Raw genomic sequence first — 15,600 nt, forward strand, 5'->3', positions numbered from 1 at the left:
GTCACCCCTTTAGACGTGGGCGGGGCTGGAGCGGCCACAATCTAGATGGAGACGTAAAGTGGCAGATCTATTCGCCTCTTGTCTCACCGTCGGCTCAGTGCGAGCGTTTTGCGTTTAAGTGGTCCCTCGTACCCGTACCAGATTTATTAAAAATGGATAGGGCCGTGCCAAGGGTGGTCGGGGGGGTTTCGCCACTGCGTATCTAAGGTCGACGACCGTTATCGAGGGAATACGAAGGCCCACTAGCACTTTAGCAATTTAGCAAGTAATCTCTGTCTCGAGGCACAGACACCTGCCACTAGAGGAAGAAGGGAAGCTAGTTTTAGCGAACGGATCAATTCAATCTCCGACCAGGGGAGACGTCTCTAGGTTTAAGCTTGTTCTAACTCAGCGAGTCAAAATCCACGAGATTTGGATACGCGTCGGCTCAGGCCCACTCAACGAATCATATTAATCTGGCATGGCATTCGCTGGGGCCTTCGACGCAGAGACATGGCCCATAGACGCCACTATGGACGGACTACATGCCTCTCCACTATTGTTCTACCATATTCCCCTTACAACATCCCCATGGGATGGACTCCGTGTCCACAATTGCCTCCCAAGTGGCCCACTACGCCGTACACTGCCCCCTTTGGCTTTTAGATCGAGGGGAAGGAGACGTCTTGCGTTATGGCGCTAGTTTTAGGTACCAGAGTAAATGGGAGTTCGCTGGTAGGGAGTAAACGTGCCCCATAACTACCTTGTCTCTATATTTGCCTGCACGGTCACTTGTTTCCCATGTGATCTCGCGTAGCTCCATTGTTCCAAATAGTCTTAGATAGTTTCAATCTTAAATTCTTTATCTATCTGACCCTCTTCCTCTTTTAACAATCTTAAAATTCCAATCTCTGAAATCTCTAAACAGAATCTCCTGCAATATTGGTCTGGGTATCTCCACATATCTCGTCAACCACCGCAGATGAGCAAGACAGCTACCCGGGCTTCGGCCAGGGACAAAGTCCTCTCGAGGCGCGAGATTGAAGGCATGATTGCCGACAACAGATCAATCATCATCGTCGACGGTAAAGTGCTACGACTGGATGGCTGGATCAAATTTCACCCCGGTGGCTCCTTGGCCATCAGGCACATGATTGGCAAAGATGCCACAGATGAAGTCAATGCGTAAGCATCCAATTCGTTTTATTACTTGCGAATGTACTGACGGCATAAAGTCTCCATTCACAAGAAGCACGTCAACGCATGAGCAAGTTCCAGATTGGCTCCATCGAGGGAAGATGGACCAACTTTCTTCCTCCTATCCAAGGCGGCCAATTCCGCCCATACAACGGCGATGATGCTGAAGATGGAGACATCTCGAGCTCAGACCTATCTGAGGAGGTTTCACCTCCACCATCTCCCATTTTCGACGCAGACGATTCCGGGTTAAGACGCAGGCTATCGATCTCTTCCCTATCCTCCGCATTCAGCAGCATACCCCCGCCAACAGAAGAAGTCAGAACCGAAGAATCCAAAGGAGCCTACGTGATGGACGCTCGGACTCAGGCCGAGATCCTGCTGGACGAATCCAAGTATCCTCCTCTCACAGCCGAGTACCAAGAAAACATCACTCAGAAATACCGCCAGCTCAACGAGCGCATTCGTGCAGCAGGACTGTACAACTGCAACTATTTCGCCTATGCCATCGAAATATCCCGATACAGCCTCCTCTTCGGCCTCTTCCTCTTCTTCCTGAACCGATCCTGGTTCTGTCTCTCGGGACTCTTCCTAGGATGCTTCTGGCATCAACTAGTCTTCTCCGCCCATGATGCTGGCCACATGGGTATCACGCATAACTTCCAAGTCGATACCACCATCGGCATGATTATCGCAGACTACCTAGGCGGCCTCAGTCTAGGCTGGTGGAAACGAAGCCACAACGTCCACCACATCGTGACCAATTCCCCAGAACACGATCCCGACATCGAGCTGATGCCCTTCTTCGCTTTATCTCATCGCTTTTTTGATAGTCTGCGCAGCACATACTACGACCGGATCATGGCATACGATGCCGTCGCTCAGGTCACAGTCAAGTACCAACACTACCTCTACTATCCAATTCTCCTCTTTGGCCGCTTCAACCTCTACTTCCTAAGCTGGGAACACATCATCGTCGGCCGCGGACCCCGCCACGGCGCCGGCTGGTGGCACCGCTGGTTCGAGCTTGCCGGCCAAATCTTCTTCTGGACCTGGTTCGGCTACGGTGTCGTCTACCTCAGCATCCCAAGCTGGTGGAGTCGGATTGCCTTCGTTTTGATCTCCCACATGGTCACCGCACCGCTGCATGTGCAGATTACCCTTTCGCACTACGCGATGTCGACAGCCGATCTTGGCCCTCGGGAGTCTTTCCCGCAGAAGATGCTCCGCACTACCATGGACGTGGACTGTCCGACCTGGTTGGACTTTTTCCACGGTGGACTTCAGTTCCAGGCTATCCACCATTTGTATCCTCGTATTCCGAGACATAATCTGCGCAAGACGCAGCAGTTTGTTAAGGAGTTTTGTGAGGATGTGAATATTCCGTATGCCGTTTTTACCTTCTACGATGGCAATAAGGAGGTTATTAGTAGACTTGGACATGTTGCTAAGCAGGCGCGGATTCTGGAGGAGTGTCGGAAGAAATGCGCCGAGCAGGGTGTTTTTGCGGATCATCATCATTCACACTAGATGCTCGCTTGATGCGAGACTGGGTTTGGGATAGGGGCGTTCAATCGAGAATTCAAGTACTTTAGATCTATACCTAAATTCTACTATGCTTTTATTTTACCAAAGATCCGTTTCCCGTGTCGTGCGTGACAGTCCCGCATATACGTAAGCTCTGAGTCTGTCTTTCATATCGTTCCTTCAAATCGTCTCAATCGCTTGGTCATTGTCCGATCGATATCCTCGAATGGCCTTTTCGCCTCCAACGGCTCTGATGAAAAGAGTCGATAGTCAGATAGCCCAGTCACCCCCTTGGATTCCCACCCGCCGTCCTCTGCAGCTGGAGTGATCGCACCTTTCACGTATGTTGTCTGTAGTCTCATAAAGCGTGCATCTCGGCTGCTTACGAAAGGCGCCAGGTCGAATGTATTTTGCCTCAAGTCATACCCTCTCTGGACTTTGCGGTTCATATGAATTTGGACCCTTGAGCTTCCATCCAAAGGTAGCTGAATCACCGAATCATAATCTTCAGAGGAGCCGATGCCCGGAAACTCGATGACCTTCAGGCTTTGAGAAATTGAATTCTCTTGGTCTTCACGTCTTTCGAGCTCTATTTGCAGACTGGATCCAGATGTTGTTTGCATTGTGGATCCGTTCGTCCCTAAATGAAAGTGACGATGCCCTATGACGTGTCCAGGCTGGAAATTGAATTCTGAAACATCTGTACAGCCGATGCGGCTTAGTGAGGTGTCGACTGCTTCTTGGACCGAGCAACCAGAATTCGATTCCGATGAAAGAAGATGGTCGGGTATAGGGATGACTTGGCTCTGCGTGCGAGTATTCGAAGGCGTATCCATGGGAAGTAGAACATACTTGCCGCAGCTCGAGAGAAGAATGTCTCTCGGCTTATCGAATCCATGTTGATTGTCTACCGTGGTCACTTGCCGTGAGTTCCCTAATGATCGAAATGATTAGAAAAATGGGCCTTTGGTTTGAATGACAAGACGCACCTTGGCCAAACTCCCAGAAATGAAGGGCATCACAAGCGAAGAAAATAAGTAAATCATCTCTCGGGTGGAAGACAGATAACAGTCGATGTTCATGACCGAAGCGGGTGCTAACATTCAATCTGGAGACATATTGCATCTTGCCAGAAGGCAAACTGCGCAAAACGACGAGGTCTTTCTTCTTACTGTGATAGACAAATTGGCTGAGGAGAACGTATTTCTCATCAGAACTGAACGTAAACCTGTAAGAATACCAATCGTGATGCAGATGCCGCAAAAATGGCGGCAGACCAATAATGGTCTCATCTTGCGACTCAAAAGGCTGAAGGTCCGCATCCCAATAATGATGATTTGCTTCCTGGAAGCTCATATCAATCTCTGTTGATTTGCACCATGTTGCCTCGACCGTGAACATAGTTCTGAGAACGATGAATGAAACCAAAGAGGGGCTGATGGCGAGAGGAAAGGACGTTTTCCATTCATCAGTGAACTCCTCCCGGAATGACTGCCGCATCAGTAGAGAAATTTCCTTTTCTTCCAAAGATATTTGGCATCTGTGTTTTCTTTTGCTCTTGATCCAAATCTCATATGTTGCAGTCCAGCCTGAGCACAGGTGTAGCATTGAAGATAACGATCCTCCAGACTCTAGCTTTCCCCAGCTCTGTTCAAACGCACTGGAGGGCCAGATACTGAGAATTGCTGTTCGGGTGCAATCCGGCGAGGTCTCGGAAATTGTACAGAGAGATCGGGAGCTTGCCGAGATATTCTCTGGCTGCTTTGATATGAGAGAGCTCGCAGAAGACGCAGTGCTGGGCTGGAGAAATTGTGACTGCGAGAATGCGGAGACCTCATCCCAGATAAGGCTTGGGTCAGACTTCAATTTGGTATCCCAGTGGTAGATGACGTTTTGCATGTCTGCAATGAAGGCCTTCAAATCACATACCAGACGTTTGGCCTTTTCGGGGGATGGAAAATGGATCAAGTTCGGGTCTACCCATTCCACCCAAGCGGCGAGGCCATCCAATTCCAGAGGAGAATGGATATTGTCCGACATGAGCATGCTATGACTATATGTCTTCTCAATCCAGTTGGAAATCGCGGCTGGAGTCCCTAGAAATTTGTGGCAGGCTTGTATCACTGCCTCTGCATTCTTCTGCCATTCCATCTTGATAGAAAATGACGGTGTTGATAGGAAGCCCTTTGTCTCGCTCAAATGGAATATGACGAATTCGACGGCATAGGCTGTGAAAGGTCTGGGAAGGCCAGCCTCAATCTCTGATTTTTGGACCAGTTCACAAAAACACTTTTTTGCAAGGTACAAGTGTGCGATTTCTTTTGGTGGAATCAAAGAATTGCGACATTGTGTTGAGCTGAAGGCATCACCTCCAATTTGGGTGAAGTATTCTCGCACGGAAAGATGGATGAAATCAACATATGTTTCTGCACCTACCGTACGGGACTCTACCAGACCTTCGCAGACAAATGAAACTGTCTCGATTAAATCCGTGGCCTGGCGCTCTTGAGCATCGAAGTCCTCTGCATCTTCAAAAATAACAGAGCGCAGCTGGGGTGTATCCAAACGTTTCTTTGCGTGAGTCAACCAAATGAAGACTTGACTTGCGAGATCACGCTCAAGCCTATTGTGGCATTGGATGAGACAAATGATGCGTTCATACATAGCCTCAAGTCCTTCTGGCATGACAATGTCCTGAATTGTTCGTACTCTGCGCGAGGGGGTGAAGACCGGAGACCGCAAGTAAGAGATCATCAGATGAGCCCAAAGAAACATCCCGTCGGCGCCTTGAACCATATTCTCAGCCAGAGACGGAATGTGTGCCCTTTTAGGAAGCATGTCATCCTCGAAAAGGGTTTCAAGTTGATGTTTCAGATAACGAGCGATGTCCTTGCTCACCAAGCTTCGTTCCATCTCTTTTTGCCGGTCATTTGCAACCATCTTTGAAAGACAAAGAAGGTTGCGACGACTTAGGAGTACGAATTTGCAATTGGACAAGATATTCACCTGCAAAAGCAGAAGCTCTGTCAAGAGAGAGTCGTTATCGGAACACTCGTCTAATCCATCTAGTAAGAACGTTGAGCCCGCAAGCTTGATCATACACAGCTGAAGCAGCTCAAACATCTCAGCCGGGGTCGCGATAATTTGGCCACTTGGTGAAGTTTCGTAGGCAAATGCAAAAATATCGAGAATCTCTTCGTCATGACGAAAAGCGTTGAGGATTTGAGACAACAGTGATCTATAAGCAGCTGCTCGATGATTTTCGGTTGGCTGAGCTTGCCGGAAGAAGAAGTAAAACAATGGTGTTTGATCATCTTGGGCGATGGATTGAAGCTCTTCAACAATGAACGATGCAAGCACCGTTTTGCCTGAGCCGGGATTTCCTATTCGTATATTGTCAGTGCAAATTGATCGCTTTGCCGTGCATGTGGAGTTCATACCATGAATCCAAAACACGTTCGAGTCGAACTTCCGCTTCTTTGGTGTAATTTGAGGACTTTCATTGACCCCCTTCATCCAATTCCGGAAGTTTTCGTCCTCTAGGATCCAACAATTTGTCCCTTCTTGTCGCCCAATATGCGCTTTGTGGAGAATTTCCGCAAATTGCGGCGCAGCCAGCCACTTGGATATGCGATACGATGTCCTTTCTGCATGGATTTAGCTTTTGTTCATAGTAGATCATCCTTCCGTAGATCCAGATATAACAACCTTTCTGTTCCCGTAAAAGCTCCTCTTTTACCCACTGCGAGTCAGAGGAGGTATCCTTTGCTCTTATCCTGGCCCGTTCACGCTCTTCTGCAGCAAATTTTCTCTCTTTCACCGCTTCGACCTCGATCGATTCGATGCTCTCAGCTTGGAACAATTGGACATCCAAGCTTAGAAGCTGGCGATGATGTGTCATTCGAGTGAGTAGCTCTTCAAAGAATAAATCAAAGGGATTCCAGAAAAGCACGCCGATCGCCGTTGAAGTTCTTTTGAGTTCTGCGATCATAGATCAGACTCAATTGATCATTAGGGGGATAATGGCTGCGCTTACTTCCTTTTTTATTCGTAAAAACACGGGCCACTGCCTGAAGGAATTGAAGCAGATCGACATAGAGTTCCTCCAGGTGTTTTGTCATTGTAGCAGTTGCTAGGCCATGGTAATTACACAATCGAGCAATCTGCTCATACTGCGGGAACGCGTCCGTCAAGCGTTCAATGTTCTGTATTAATTTGTCGAAAAACGTCACATAGTTGCTGGCAAGCTATAGAAGTCGATCAGCGACGCAATCTGGATGTTTAGTCTTTCGCTGCGGTGACTCCACCTACCTGCAGCACGAGTCGAATTGATCCCCACACGAAGGCCGCTTTTGAAGGATCTGCTTGAATAAATATTGACACAACATCAAAGTACGGCTGAAGACGGTCCGAAAACGATTTAATGGCCTTTAGGACCCGTGTCCCTCGGTGATTTTGGCCTTTCTTGGAGATAAAATCGAGCTTTCGTAGTCCGTCGAGGAGATCTTGAGACGATGCACATGGCGAGTATTTTTGGCGGTCTTCCTTTGATAGGGTTTCCAAAAAGCGTGAAAACGCATCTTCAAAAGCCTTGTTATTGCTAGATAAGGCAATCGGTCAGTTTGGAAATGTATGTATCCTAAGTCTCACCGCCACTCTCAGGTTCTTGGGTTAAGTTACCTCCTCACAGTCATGGAGCATTTCTCCTCAACAGCACAGAACATGGTGTTGGGAAGCCAAAAGCTCGTATCTGAAGCTTTTGCAACAATTTCCTTGGGCTCCAGCTTTGGCGTTGTGGTTTTCTATTATTCCGTCGCCTACAGAGTAAACACCAATTGTGGCTGAGCCTAACACAGCCTCCTCTGGAGTCAGCTATGGCTGTGTTACTTTCGCTGTTTTGTCATCCATGCAAGGTGATAGTGATAGGGAAAAGGCGTGGCCCAGTTAAAAATAGCCTCAAAAGTACCCATCTTCAGCACGTAAATTACCGTCACTTGCAATTAGCGTTACTATGCACCCTGCCAATTCTATGACCACTGGAAGAGACTAGGGAACGATATAGGGTATATCTGAAACGCAAAGTTTTCAGTGACTTATCCAGAAAAATGATTTAAGAAGCCGGTGATAGCTAAGATCACGCCGATCCACGAGCAGATCTACTGCCCTAAGCAGCCTTTGAACCAACCGTTCCCTCGTTCATGCTAATCCGAGCATCCTCGACAATATCTTCGTCTTTCAAACTGGAACATTCACTCTTCCAAAAACAGAGAAAAAACAAACACCCAGCTACAAAGCCAATAATAGCAAGAGATCCATACATCCAGACCAGATATGGGTCCTGAGATACTGGGCTCAACCCAATGCAGATAGCAGCGGCGATTCCAATAGTCAGCCAGAAAAGAGCCGAGATCACGGATCTCAGACTATACCCGTTAGCACCTATCTCAAATACTTCAGCAGTCAAGTGTGAAGTAACTCACTTCTTTGGAGCATGCGTAAACGCCACCTCAAGCCCTGTCACAATAACAAAAGCCTCTGAAAAAGCAACAAGCACATAAGCCGGAGCTTGGATCCAAACGTGGATACTATTTGACGGAGACATGTAGATGTAATGCTGCAAAACGCTCGCGTAGACCATTGAAAAGGACGCAAGCAAGAACCCAGTGAAGATTCGGCGCACGGGGCTGAAATCGATCTTCCACTTACGAAGAAGAGGATAAAATCCCACTTGAAACAATCAGTATATGATTATTGAACAAGCAAAAAGCAAGAAACTTACAATCCAATAACGGAATGAAAATACACAATGCAATCGGATCCAAATTCTGTAAAAGATCATTCGGAGTCCCATGCAAAGCCATCTGCCCAGCTTGTGAGATGAGGTTATTCCAAATCTGAATCCAGCAAATGAAATAGAACGGGAAGAAAATGAACATCTATTCACTTCAGCTGTATACCATTCATGTTTTTCTACACCAACTCACCTTGCAACTCATAAATCCCCTCCTGACATCAGAAACATACTCATCCGTATACCGAGCCTCCATCGCAAAAGGATATCTATCCAACCTACCCGATTCACTCAAAGCGGACGGTGTAGCGTTTCTGAAATGTTTCTCTTTCCGAACGATATCCAAAACCCCCCAGGCATCAATTATAGGAGAACCCCGTGGTGGAATCTTCACGTAGTATTTCTGTCCCGCCAGAAATACAATCCCAGCGAGGATGATAGCTCTGTTATAAGTTAGAACCCCCACCCCTACACACCTTTTAAACACCAATGGAGACATCTCACATGAGCGGAATCAAATAAGCCAACCAAAATGAAACATCCGCTTCAACATTAACCGTAATCAGAGGCGAAAGTGCACCGACATTAACCACCCAGTAAAACCACATGAATAGCCTTTCAATGGTTAGTTCTGGATCGACGACCACTCGTTCTCCTGAATCAAGTGTCTTGATCATAGGTTCGGTGCTCTGATACTGTTCCGCGCACATCGGAGTCACATTCGCTTTGATACCACCTGTTCCTAGACCGATAATTATCATTGCGGTGATTAGGCCGCAGTAGCCCGCGCCGGAGTTTATTGCTGCCGGTGTTGATGTCGTGACTAGAATTATCAGGCCGACGATGTAGATCCCGAGGGAGAGAGTTATAGCTTTAAATTTCCCGAGGTATTGGTCTGTATTGATTAGTGAATTTAGTCATTTGGTTTCGGGCACTTGATTGGAACGCACCGGCTATTATTGCGCCTATGACCGTTGATGCGTAGGCCCAGAATTTGAAGAAGTTTCCTAGGGCCGAGGCTATAGCTTGGCCTTTGCCCAGGCCTCCGGGGAGGTCTGAGCCTGGGTCATAGGGATTGCTGTTTATGGGGTATCAGCAAGGTTGTATATTGTGGTGTTGGGTCTTTACTTGATATAGTTTTGTATTGGGCCACTTAGCCCAAAATATGTGAATCGTTCGCCAAGCTGTGAAGGGTTTAGAATTGTTTCCCACATGTGTCCATTGAATCAAAATACCTCGACGACGAGAATCCATAGTGCGACTGTAGGGAATTTATCAGGGACGCGACGAAGTCCATTCGTTTCTGATGGCGCAGGGGCCAAGCCAGAGGGTTTATGAACATCTTCTGGCTGATCCATGTCGAAAACGCAGGTTAACACTTCGAAGAACCCACGACTGTAGATGACATCGTGAAGAATTCCAGTCCAGCCTTGGAGATCATGAATGACCCCAACAACCCCCGCTGATAGCAGAGCGGGGTACTTCAACTTCCAATTTGATCAGATCTTATCATGTCGCTCAATGTCTGATTTAGGCTGTGCAATTCAGTTCATTCTAAACTGTCAATATACGAAGGGCTATGGCTCAGTTACAAAAGGGCATCTGTAAGTAGATGTAGAGTGTATGTCAACACATGGCTATGTGCTTGAAGAACAATCTCAAGATGATATTCAATCCATCAATGCGGTCTCCATCTATGTATACCGCCTAATTCACAGTGAACAAGACTCCAAAGAAAACTATTGATAGAATAACCCAGGCCCAAATCCGCCATGAATTGGAAATGTATATAAACCCACTCAATGCTATGCTAAACCCCAGGCGTACAAATTGAACCCAGCCCAACAACACCGGGATATGAAAAGATGAATGTATATACAAAAACAAAAAATACGATACCTCAAAAACGAATGCCCTGTCAATGCGTGCATGACAAATAAATAGAAGCAGTAACCCCGCGAAACAGCAGGAACAGAAATGAAAAATCGAACCCCAAATGGCAATGTGATGTGATGCAGTGCAAGGCTGATGCGTGGATGCTAGCATAGGATAGGAAAGGATGACATGTAGGGTGAGTATGGTTGGATAGGGTAAATGTGGCGTGGAAGAGGAAGAGGAAGAGGGAGGAGGAGTGGTATAGCACGTGTTATTTAGACCCTAACGCGTCGCGCATCGAAGTAGGCCAAATTCACGGCCGTATCATTAACGCCCACGAAAGGTGCCGCGTCTTCCAAAAGCTCCCAAGGTCGAATGGGATACGGACCAACTATCCGACCACCACGTTGAAGACGAAGCCGACTCATGCAATCCGAACCTTCGCTCGCTCCAGCAGACAGTGCCGATGAAGTTGGTGGTTGCTGCGTGCCTCCCGAAGTAGGGAAAGTGGCAGGCGATTGGGTGGGAGTTGACGTGGACGCAGCTGGAGAGGGAGCTGAAGCAGATTGGGCAAGCGCAGCAGCGTGAGAATCCGCCATAGGGCCCAGGAGATAGAGGAAACGAGAGTCATTTTGGAGCGGGACAAATGGGGGACATTTCTCTTTGAGGAAGCGGGCGCATTGGTGGCGGACTTCGTCTGGGAAGACGTCGATTAGAGAGGCGGCGACGTCTAAGGCATGGGTTTGGAGCAGGATGCCTGGGCAGGGGCGGTAGTCCTCGACGGTGCTGGAGCGGGGAAAGTAGTCAGCTCCTGGGAAGAGGCGGAGTACGTCGCCTGGAAGTCGAGATAGAGCAATGGAGAATATTGAGATTAGGAGGCGAGACTGATCGTGGGTGGAGTGAATCTTCAGGGTGGGAGAGGGCTGCATGAACGAAGCACGGTGGAGGACGACCATTCTCAAGAGGGCGGAGAACCAGAAGGCGAGAGAGCGTTCGAAATTGGTTCGTGCTTGAGTGGCTGTGAACCCGGAGTGTTGTTCGCCGGTATTTAAATTGGGTTGCAAGGTGATGATCTTGTGAAGAAGAGCGTCCATCTTCTCCACGATAACCGAGGCAACTGGAGGATTTCCGGACTCTGGAATGCTGCCAGCCAGCTGCTCAATGATGGTGAGGTATAGCTTGGCTGAGTTCAAAGATGAGGCACCATGTGGCGCTGTAGTGTTATCGTTAGGCTCTTCGAGTAGCGGGATAGCAAAAAATTCCTTCTCGGCACGTTCGCGAATCTGGCGTACGGCGTCTGGGTTCATGAGCGCAACGAGATCGACCCAATTGAGGTTTTGTGCATAGGAGCTTGCCACGACACTCCTGAACATCGTATCCACGATACTGTTACGATCCTCGTTCTCCGGATTCCCAGTAAACAACACTTGAAGCTTCAACTGGCAGAACGGAAGCGAGAAATCATCCGTTGTACCAGCGAGCTTCTCAACCTCCGAGATCACTGAGTTTCCTTCCTGCGAATCAACCCCAAGTAACAGATCAAGCGCCTTTTGAAGAATACCCATGGCTGCTGGGTATTGATCAACAAGCTTTTGCATGCATTTCTGGTCAGCACATTTAGGGTTCCGCACCAGTAGTTCCCTCAGCAGTTCTACCATAGCGGCCTCCAAATTGATTAGCTTGCTATCGCCACCATTGAGAGAGGCCGCAGCATTGCAGACAATTCCCAGTGCTTCCTCAGCGTTCTTAGAAAGGAACTCCTGTTGTGCCAATTGAAATCGATAGGAAACCAGGTCAAGATACGTGCCATTATCAACACGAGACACGAGAAGCTCGACAAGATCCGCAGGTAAATCTTGCGCAGTGGGAATGGCCGCTGATGAAGACCGAAGTCTCTGAACCAGGGACAAGAACGACCTAATCGTAACGCATCCGACTCCAATCAAAGGTGGAAGCATACGGAGCAAAATGGTGCGATCTGGAGATCGGAGATGACCACAAACCCAGCGAGCAAGTATTCCATCGAAATGCTTTGGCTGGAAAGAGCGCAGCTGTGCCAGATAGCGACAGGTGTCGTTAGCAGAAAGTTTTGCCTTGCCATCGTCGGACTCCAGGTGCTTGGTCAGAGTGTTGAAGATTGAGTCCAGAGTAGGCTCGTCCATGACATTCCCAGATAAAAGCAGATGGTCCAGTTTCTCACGGAACAAGGGGTCTGTGTCGACAAAAGCGTCGGGCATATGGTCTGATACTGGTGAAGATGCAGCCATCATCGACTTATTTTCCATGCGAGAAAGGTCCTGGCGAAGAATGGAAACGGTATTGAGCTCATTGGGGATCCGGAGACCGAGTTCAATCAGCGAGAACATGAGGTCTAGACTGGGTGTGCTGAAGCGCTTCAGGCCTGCATAAGCATCGACCAACTTGCGGAACAGGTCGGTGGTGGCACCGATAACGGACAGTGAGTCAAACTGGCAGTTTGTGGTATCGGCAACGGACGCGAGAACGGTACTGTCATCAGAACTTGAGGCACACTTCAACACATCCGCCAGCATAGAGATGTCACCAAATGTCTCTAGAATGTCGCGGACGCTGTAGAACTCGTCCGGCGTCAGTGCAGAAACCGATAAACCAGCATCACCTGGAAGACTGGCTCGGATAGTCGTAGTTTCGCGAGTATGTTCAGCAACCCCGCGTCGGAGCCACTGGCCGATTTGCCCCTTCACGGCCCAGGTCAAATTTACTGGCAAGGACTTGAGCGACAGGTCATCATGCATATCCACATCAAAGATTTCCGGAAGGCGTAGGCTTATGATATTCTTGACATCAGCAACCATTGCAGTCTCATCCGATACAGAAAGTCCAGTGCGAGCCAGCAAAGTGCTGCGCAGATTCGAAACGTGTTCTGGGAGACGACTGATGGGTAGTTCGGCGATCAGCCCAATATCGCAAGGCAGATCGTGCGCGGCTTGCCCCTTGCCTGGAGAGTGGCTCGTAGCACCCTTTGCCATCAGCCATTGCAAGTACCGACCAACCGAGAATGTTTGTGACCTGACAAGCTCGGAGATCACATGGTATACATTTTCCATGTTTAGTTTCTTGCTATTTTGGAGTCGGGTGAGGAAAGAGAGTATATACTCGTCCACATCCACGCCGCAAGACTTCCACTTTCGGAGCAGACGAGCACCAACGTAGACTCGACAGATGCCGTGACGGAACGGAGTTGCAAGCCACTCCAAAAGCTTGGAGACTAAGACTGCCTTGTCGTCGACAACATCCAAACAGGCTGCTGAGACGGCCGGGATGCCTTGTGCCGAGCGGATGGAATCGAGGAGGCGAATGATGCGTTGGTGAGGGGAACGGTGTTTAGCTTGGTTGGAGTTCTGAGGTCTCTGGACACGTGCATTGCGTTCTGCAATGCTCTGGAACAGGGCCCGGTCGACTTTGGAGGAGAGGTTGAGGCATGATGAGGCCTCCTTTTTGTACGTCTCCCAGGTATTTGGCAAAATCATGGATGATGTATGTTCATGGACAAGCTTTGTAATGAAACGAGACAACCGATCGATAAGTGGCTGCAGGGGCTCCAGTTTGGCTTCGGTGGAAAGGCGCAGCTTCGCAAGCAGAATTTCGGCCAAGCGCCGACCTCTGCGCCTATACCGCATGATGTTATTCCAGTATATACCCAGCATCAAAAGCCAGACAGGCACGGTGGCGAGAGACGCTGCTTCGAAGGATGACAGGAACCATTCAATGAAATGATCGTGGTCCAGCAAGTTCTCAAAGAACAGACGGGCAGTCAAACCAATTGCGTAGGTCATCCGGGCTTTCCAATCCGTGGGTTTGTGTGAACTGAACACTCCCTCAATGAATTGGTGAACGTTCGTTGTCCAGTCTCGAACCCACTTGGCTTCCAAGCCCACAGCCAAAGCACCACTCGTTCCTTTCCGCTTGAACGCACGAATCTCATTGGCACCCACGCACTTTGCGAGCCACACTGCTCTGGCCACTGGAATCCATTTGCCCAGACACTGATCTAAAAGAACCTTGCCTCGGATACCGTGGGGAATGGTTCGGCTCAGCTTGCGCAACGGTACAGATGGGTTGGCCAGGTCTCGAAGCCAACCTTCACGTTTGTTATCCGTGAGCGTGACTCGTGGCGGAGGCTTGAATGTAGAGGGCGCATGGACTGTGTTGTGGTTCTGTCGTTTCTCCAAAGCAGCGGCAAAAACAGAGGAGAGCACGTGCAGACTCGTGCGGTGCTTTAGCTGTCCATATAATGCGGGACGCGCGGTATTGGATTCATTCTGAGAGACTTGCGTACGGTCATAATATCCTTGCTTCGCAGTTTGTTCGTTAAGAATGTCTTCGGGATGGTTACCAGTCCAAGGAGTGAAATCGGCGGCTTCTAAATGCAGAGATTAGTTATATGACGAGTTTTTGGAAAATACATTCACTTACTTTCGCCCTTCAACTTTGGAGCCACCAAAGGGGTTTCAATGCGGTATGGAATTGTCGAGACTTTCTTTTCCGGAGAGCTGTTCCTAGATTCGGACCCCGGAAGTTGGCGATCGGACGGGGCGCTACTCCAAGACGGGACAGGGAACGGAGGCGGCGACGAATTCCTAGAACCAGTCACGTTCTCGCCTCGACTCTCGCTGCCCGGAATTTCCGACATGACGGCCTGGAAAGACCACAGCGGGCGGCCGCGCCAGGAGAGCGGAGGTCGCGAACTTGCGCTACCCGGTGTACTCCTTGCCTCGGCACTATTCACTGTCGGAGCGTCCCCCACAATCGAACCTCCAGATACATCGAGTTTAGGTCGTTTCGGCGGGGGTTCTCCGTGCGACTCGAGTCCGCCGGTTAGATCGACCACGGCCGGCTGACGGGTCTCAGGTAGCGGCTGGGGTTGCGACAGAGGCGGCTGGGAGTTGTCCGAGGGAGGATCATATTGACCAGATACCTGGGCCATATCAATCCGTCCGGGGCCACCATTAAATGATCGCATCTGGTGGCCCCACGATTGGCCGCCGGCAGAGGAATGGGGTATCATCTCGGGTTCATTTTGGATCGGTATATAGGCAGAGTAGTGTCATTTGAATCGCCCAGCAGACGGCAGACGGCAGACGGCAGTATAAGGGAAGGCACGCGATATGTATTGGAAATGCAAGCGGAGAGGAGAGGAGTGGTTCAGAGCATCGACGCTAGGGTTAGGAGGCGATGGATAGACCTTGGAG

At 49.2% G+C, this 15,600-nt stretch overlaps 4 protein-coding genes across 4 annotated transcripts; 1 reads left to right on the forward strand and 3 right to left on the reverse strand.

Annotated features, from left to right (window-relative positions):
- Positions 1–961: 961 nt before the first annotated feature.
- N7443_007544 (fatty acid desaturase) lies at positions 962–2,706 on the forward strand (the record flags this gene model as incomplete). The annotated part of the gene is made up of 2 exons (XM_056887600.1): positions 962–1,164; positions 1,215–2,706. 2 exons carry the CDS (start codon positions 962–964, stop codon positions 2,704–2,706), a joined length of 1,695 nt encoding a protein of 564 aa, XP_056739291.1.
- A 164-nt stretch (positions 2,707–2,870) lies between these two features.
- On the reverse strand, positions 2,871–6,219 carry N7443_007545 (uncharacterized protein; the record flags this gene model as incomplete). The annotated part of the gene is made up of 3 exons (XM_056887601.1): positions 2,871–3,637; positions 3,693–6,086; positions 6,144–6,219. 3 exons carry the CDS (start codon positions 6,217–6,219, stop codon positions 2,871–2,873), a joined length of 3,237 nt encoding a protein of 1,078 aa, XP_056739292.1.
- Positions 6,220–7,867: 1,648 nt separating this feature from the next.
- Positions 7,868–9,852, reverse strand: N7443_007546 (uncharacterized protein; the record flags this gene model as incomplete). The annotated part of the gene is made up of 8 exons (XM_056887602.1): positions 7,868–8,126; positions 8,184–8,430; positions 8,483–8,639; positions 8,688–8,937; positions 8,999–9,389; positions 9,445–9,572; positions 9,623–9,678; positions 9,730–9,852. The coding sequence occupies 8 exons, from the start codon at positions 9,850–9,852 to the stop codon at positions 7,868–7,870; spliced, it is 1,611 nt and encodes a 536-aa protein (XP_056739293.1).
- A 792-nt stretch (positions 9,853–10,644) lies between these two features.
- N7443_007547 (mediator of RNA polymerase II transcription subunit 12) lies at positions 10,645–15,416 on the reverse strand (the record flags this gene model as incomplete). Its single annotated transcript, XM_056887603.1, has 2 exons — positions 10,645–14,771; positions 14,825–15,416. The coding sequence occupies 2 exons, from the start codon at positions 15,414–15,416 to the stop codon at positions 10,645–10,647; spliced, it is 4,719 nt and encodes a 1,572-aa protein (XP_056739294.1).
- Between the last annotated feature and the right edge of the window lie 184 nt (positions 15,417–15,600).

This window comes from Penicillium atrosanguineum (genome assembly GCF_028827265.1).
Source record: "Penicillium atrosanguineum strain IBT 20685 chromosome Unknown utg000006l_segment0_segment0, whole genome shotgun sequence".
In the NCBI taxonomy this organism is placed as follows: domain Eukaryota; kingdom Fungi; phylum Ascomycota; class Eurotiomycetes; order Eurotiales; family Aspergillaceae; genus Penicillium; species Penicillium atrosanguineum.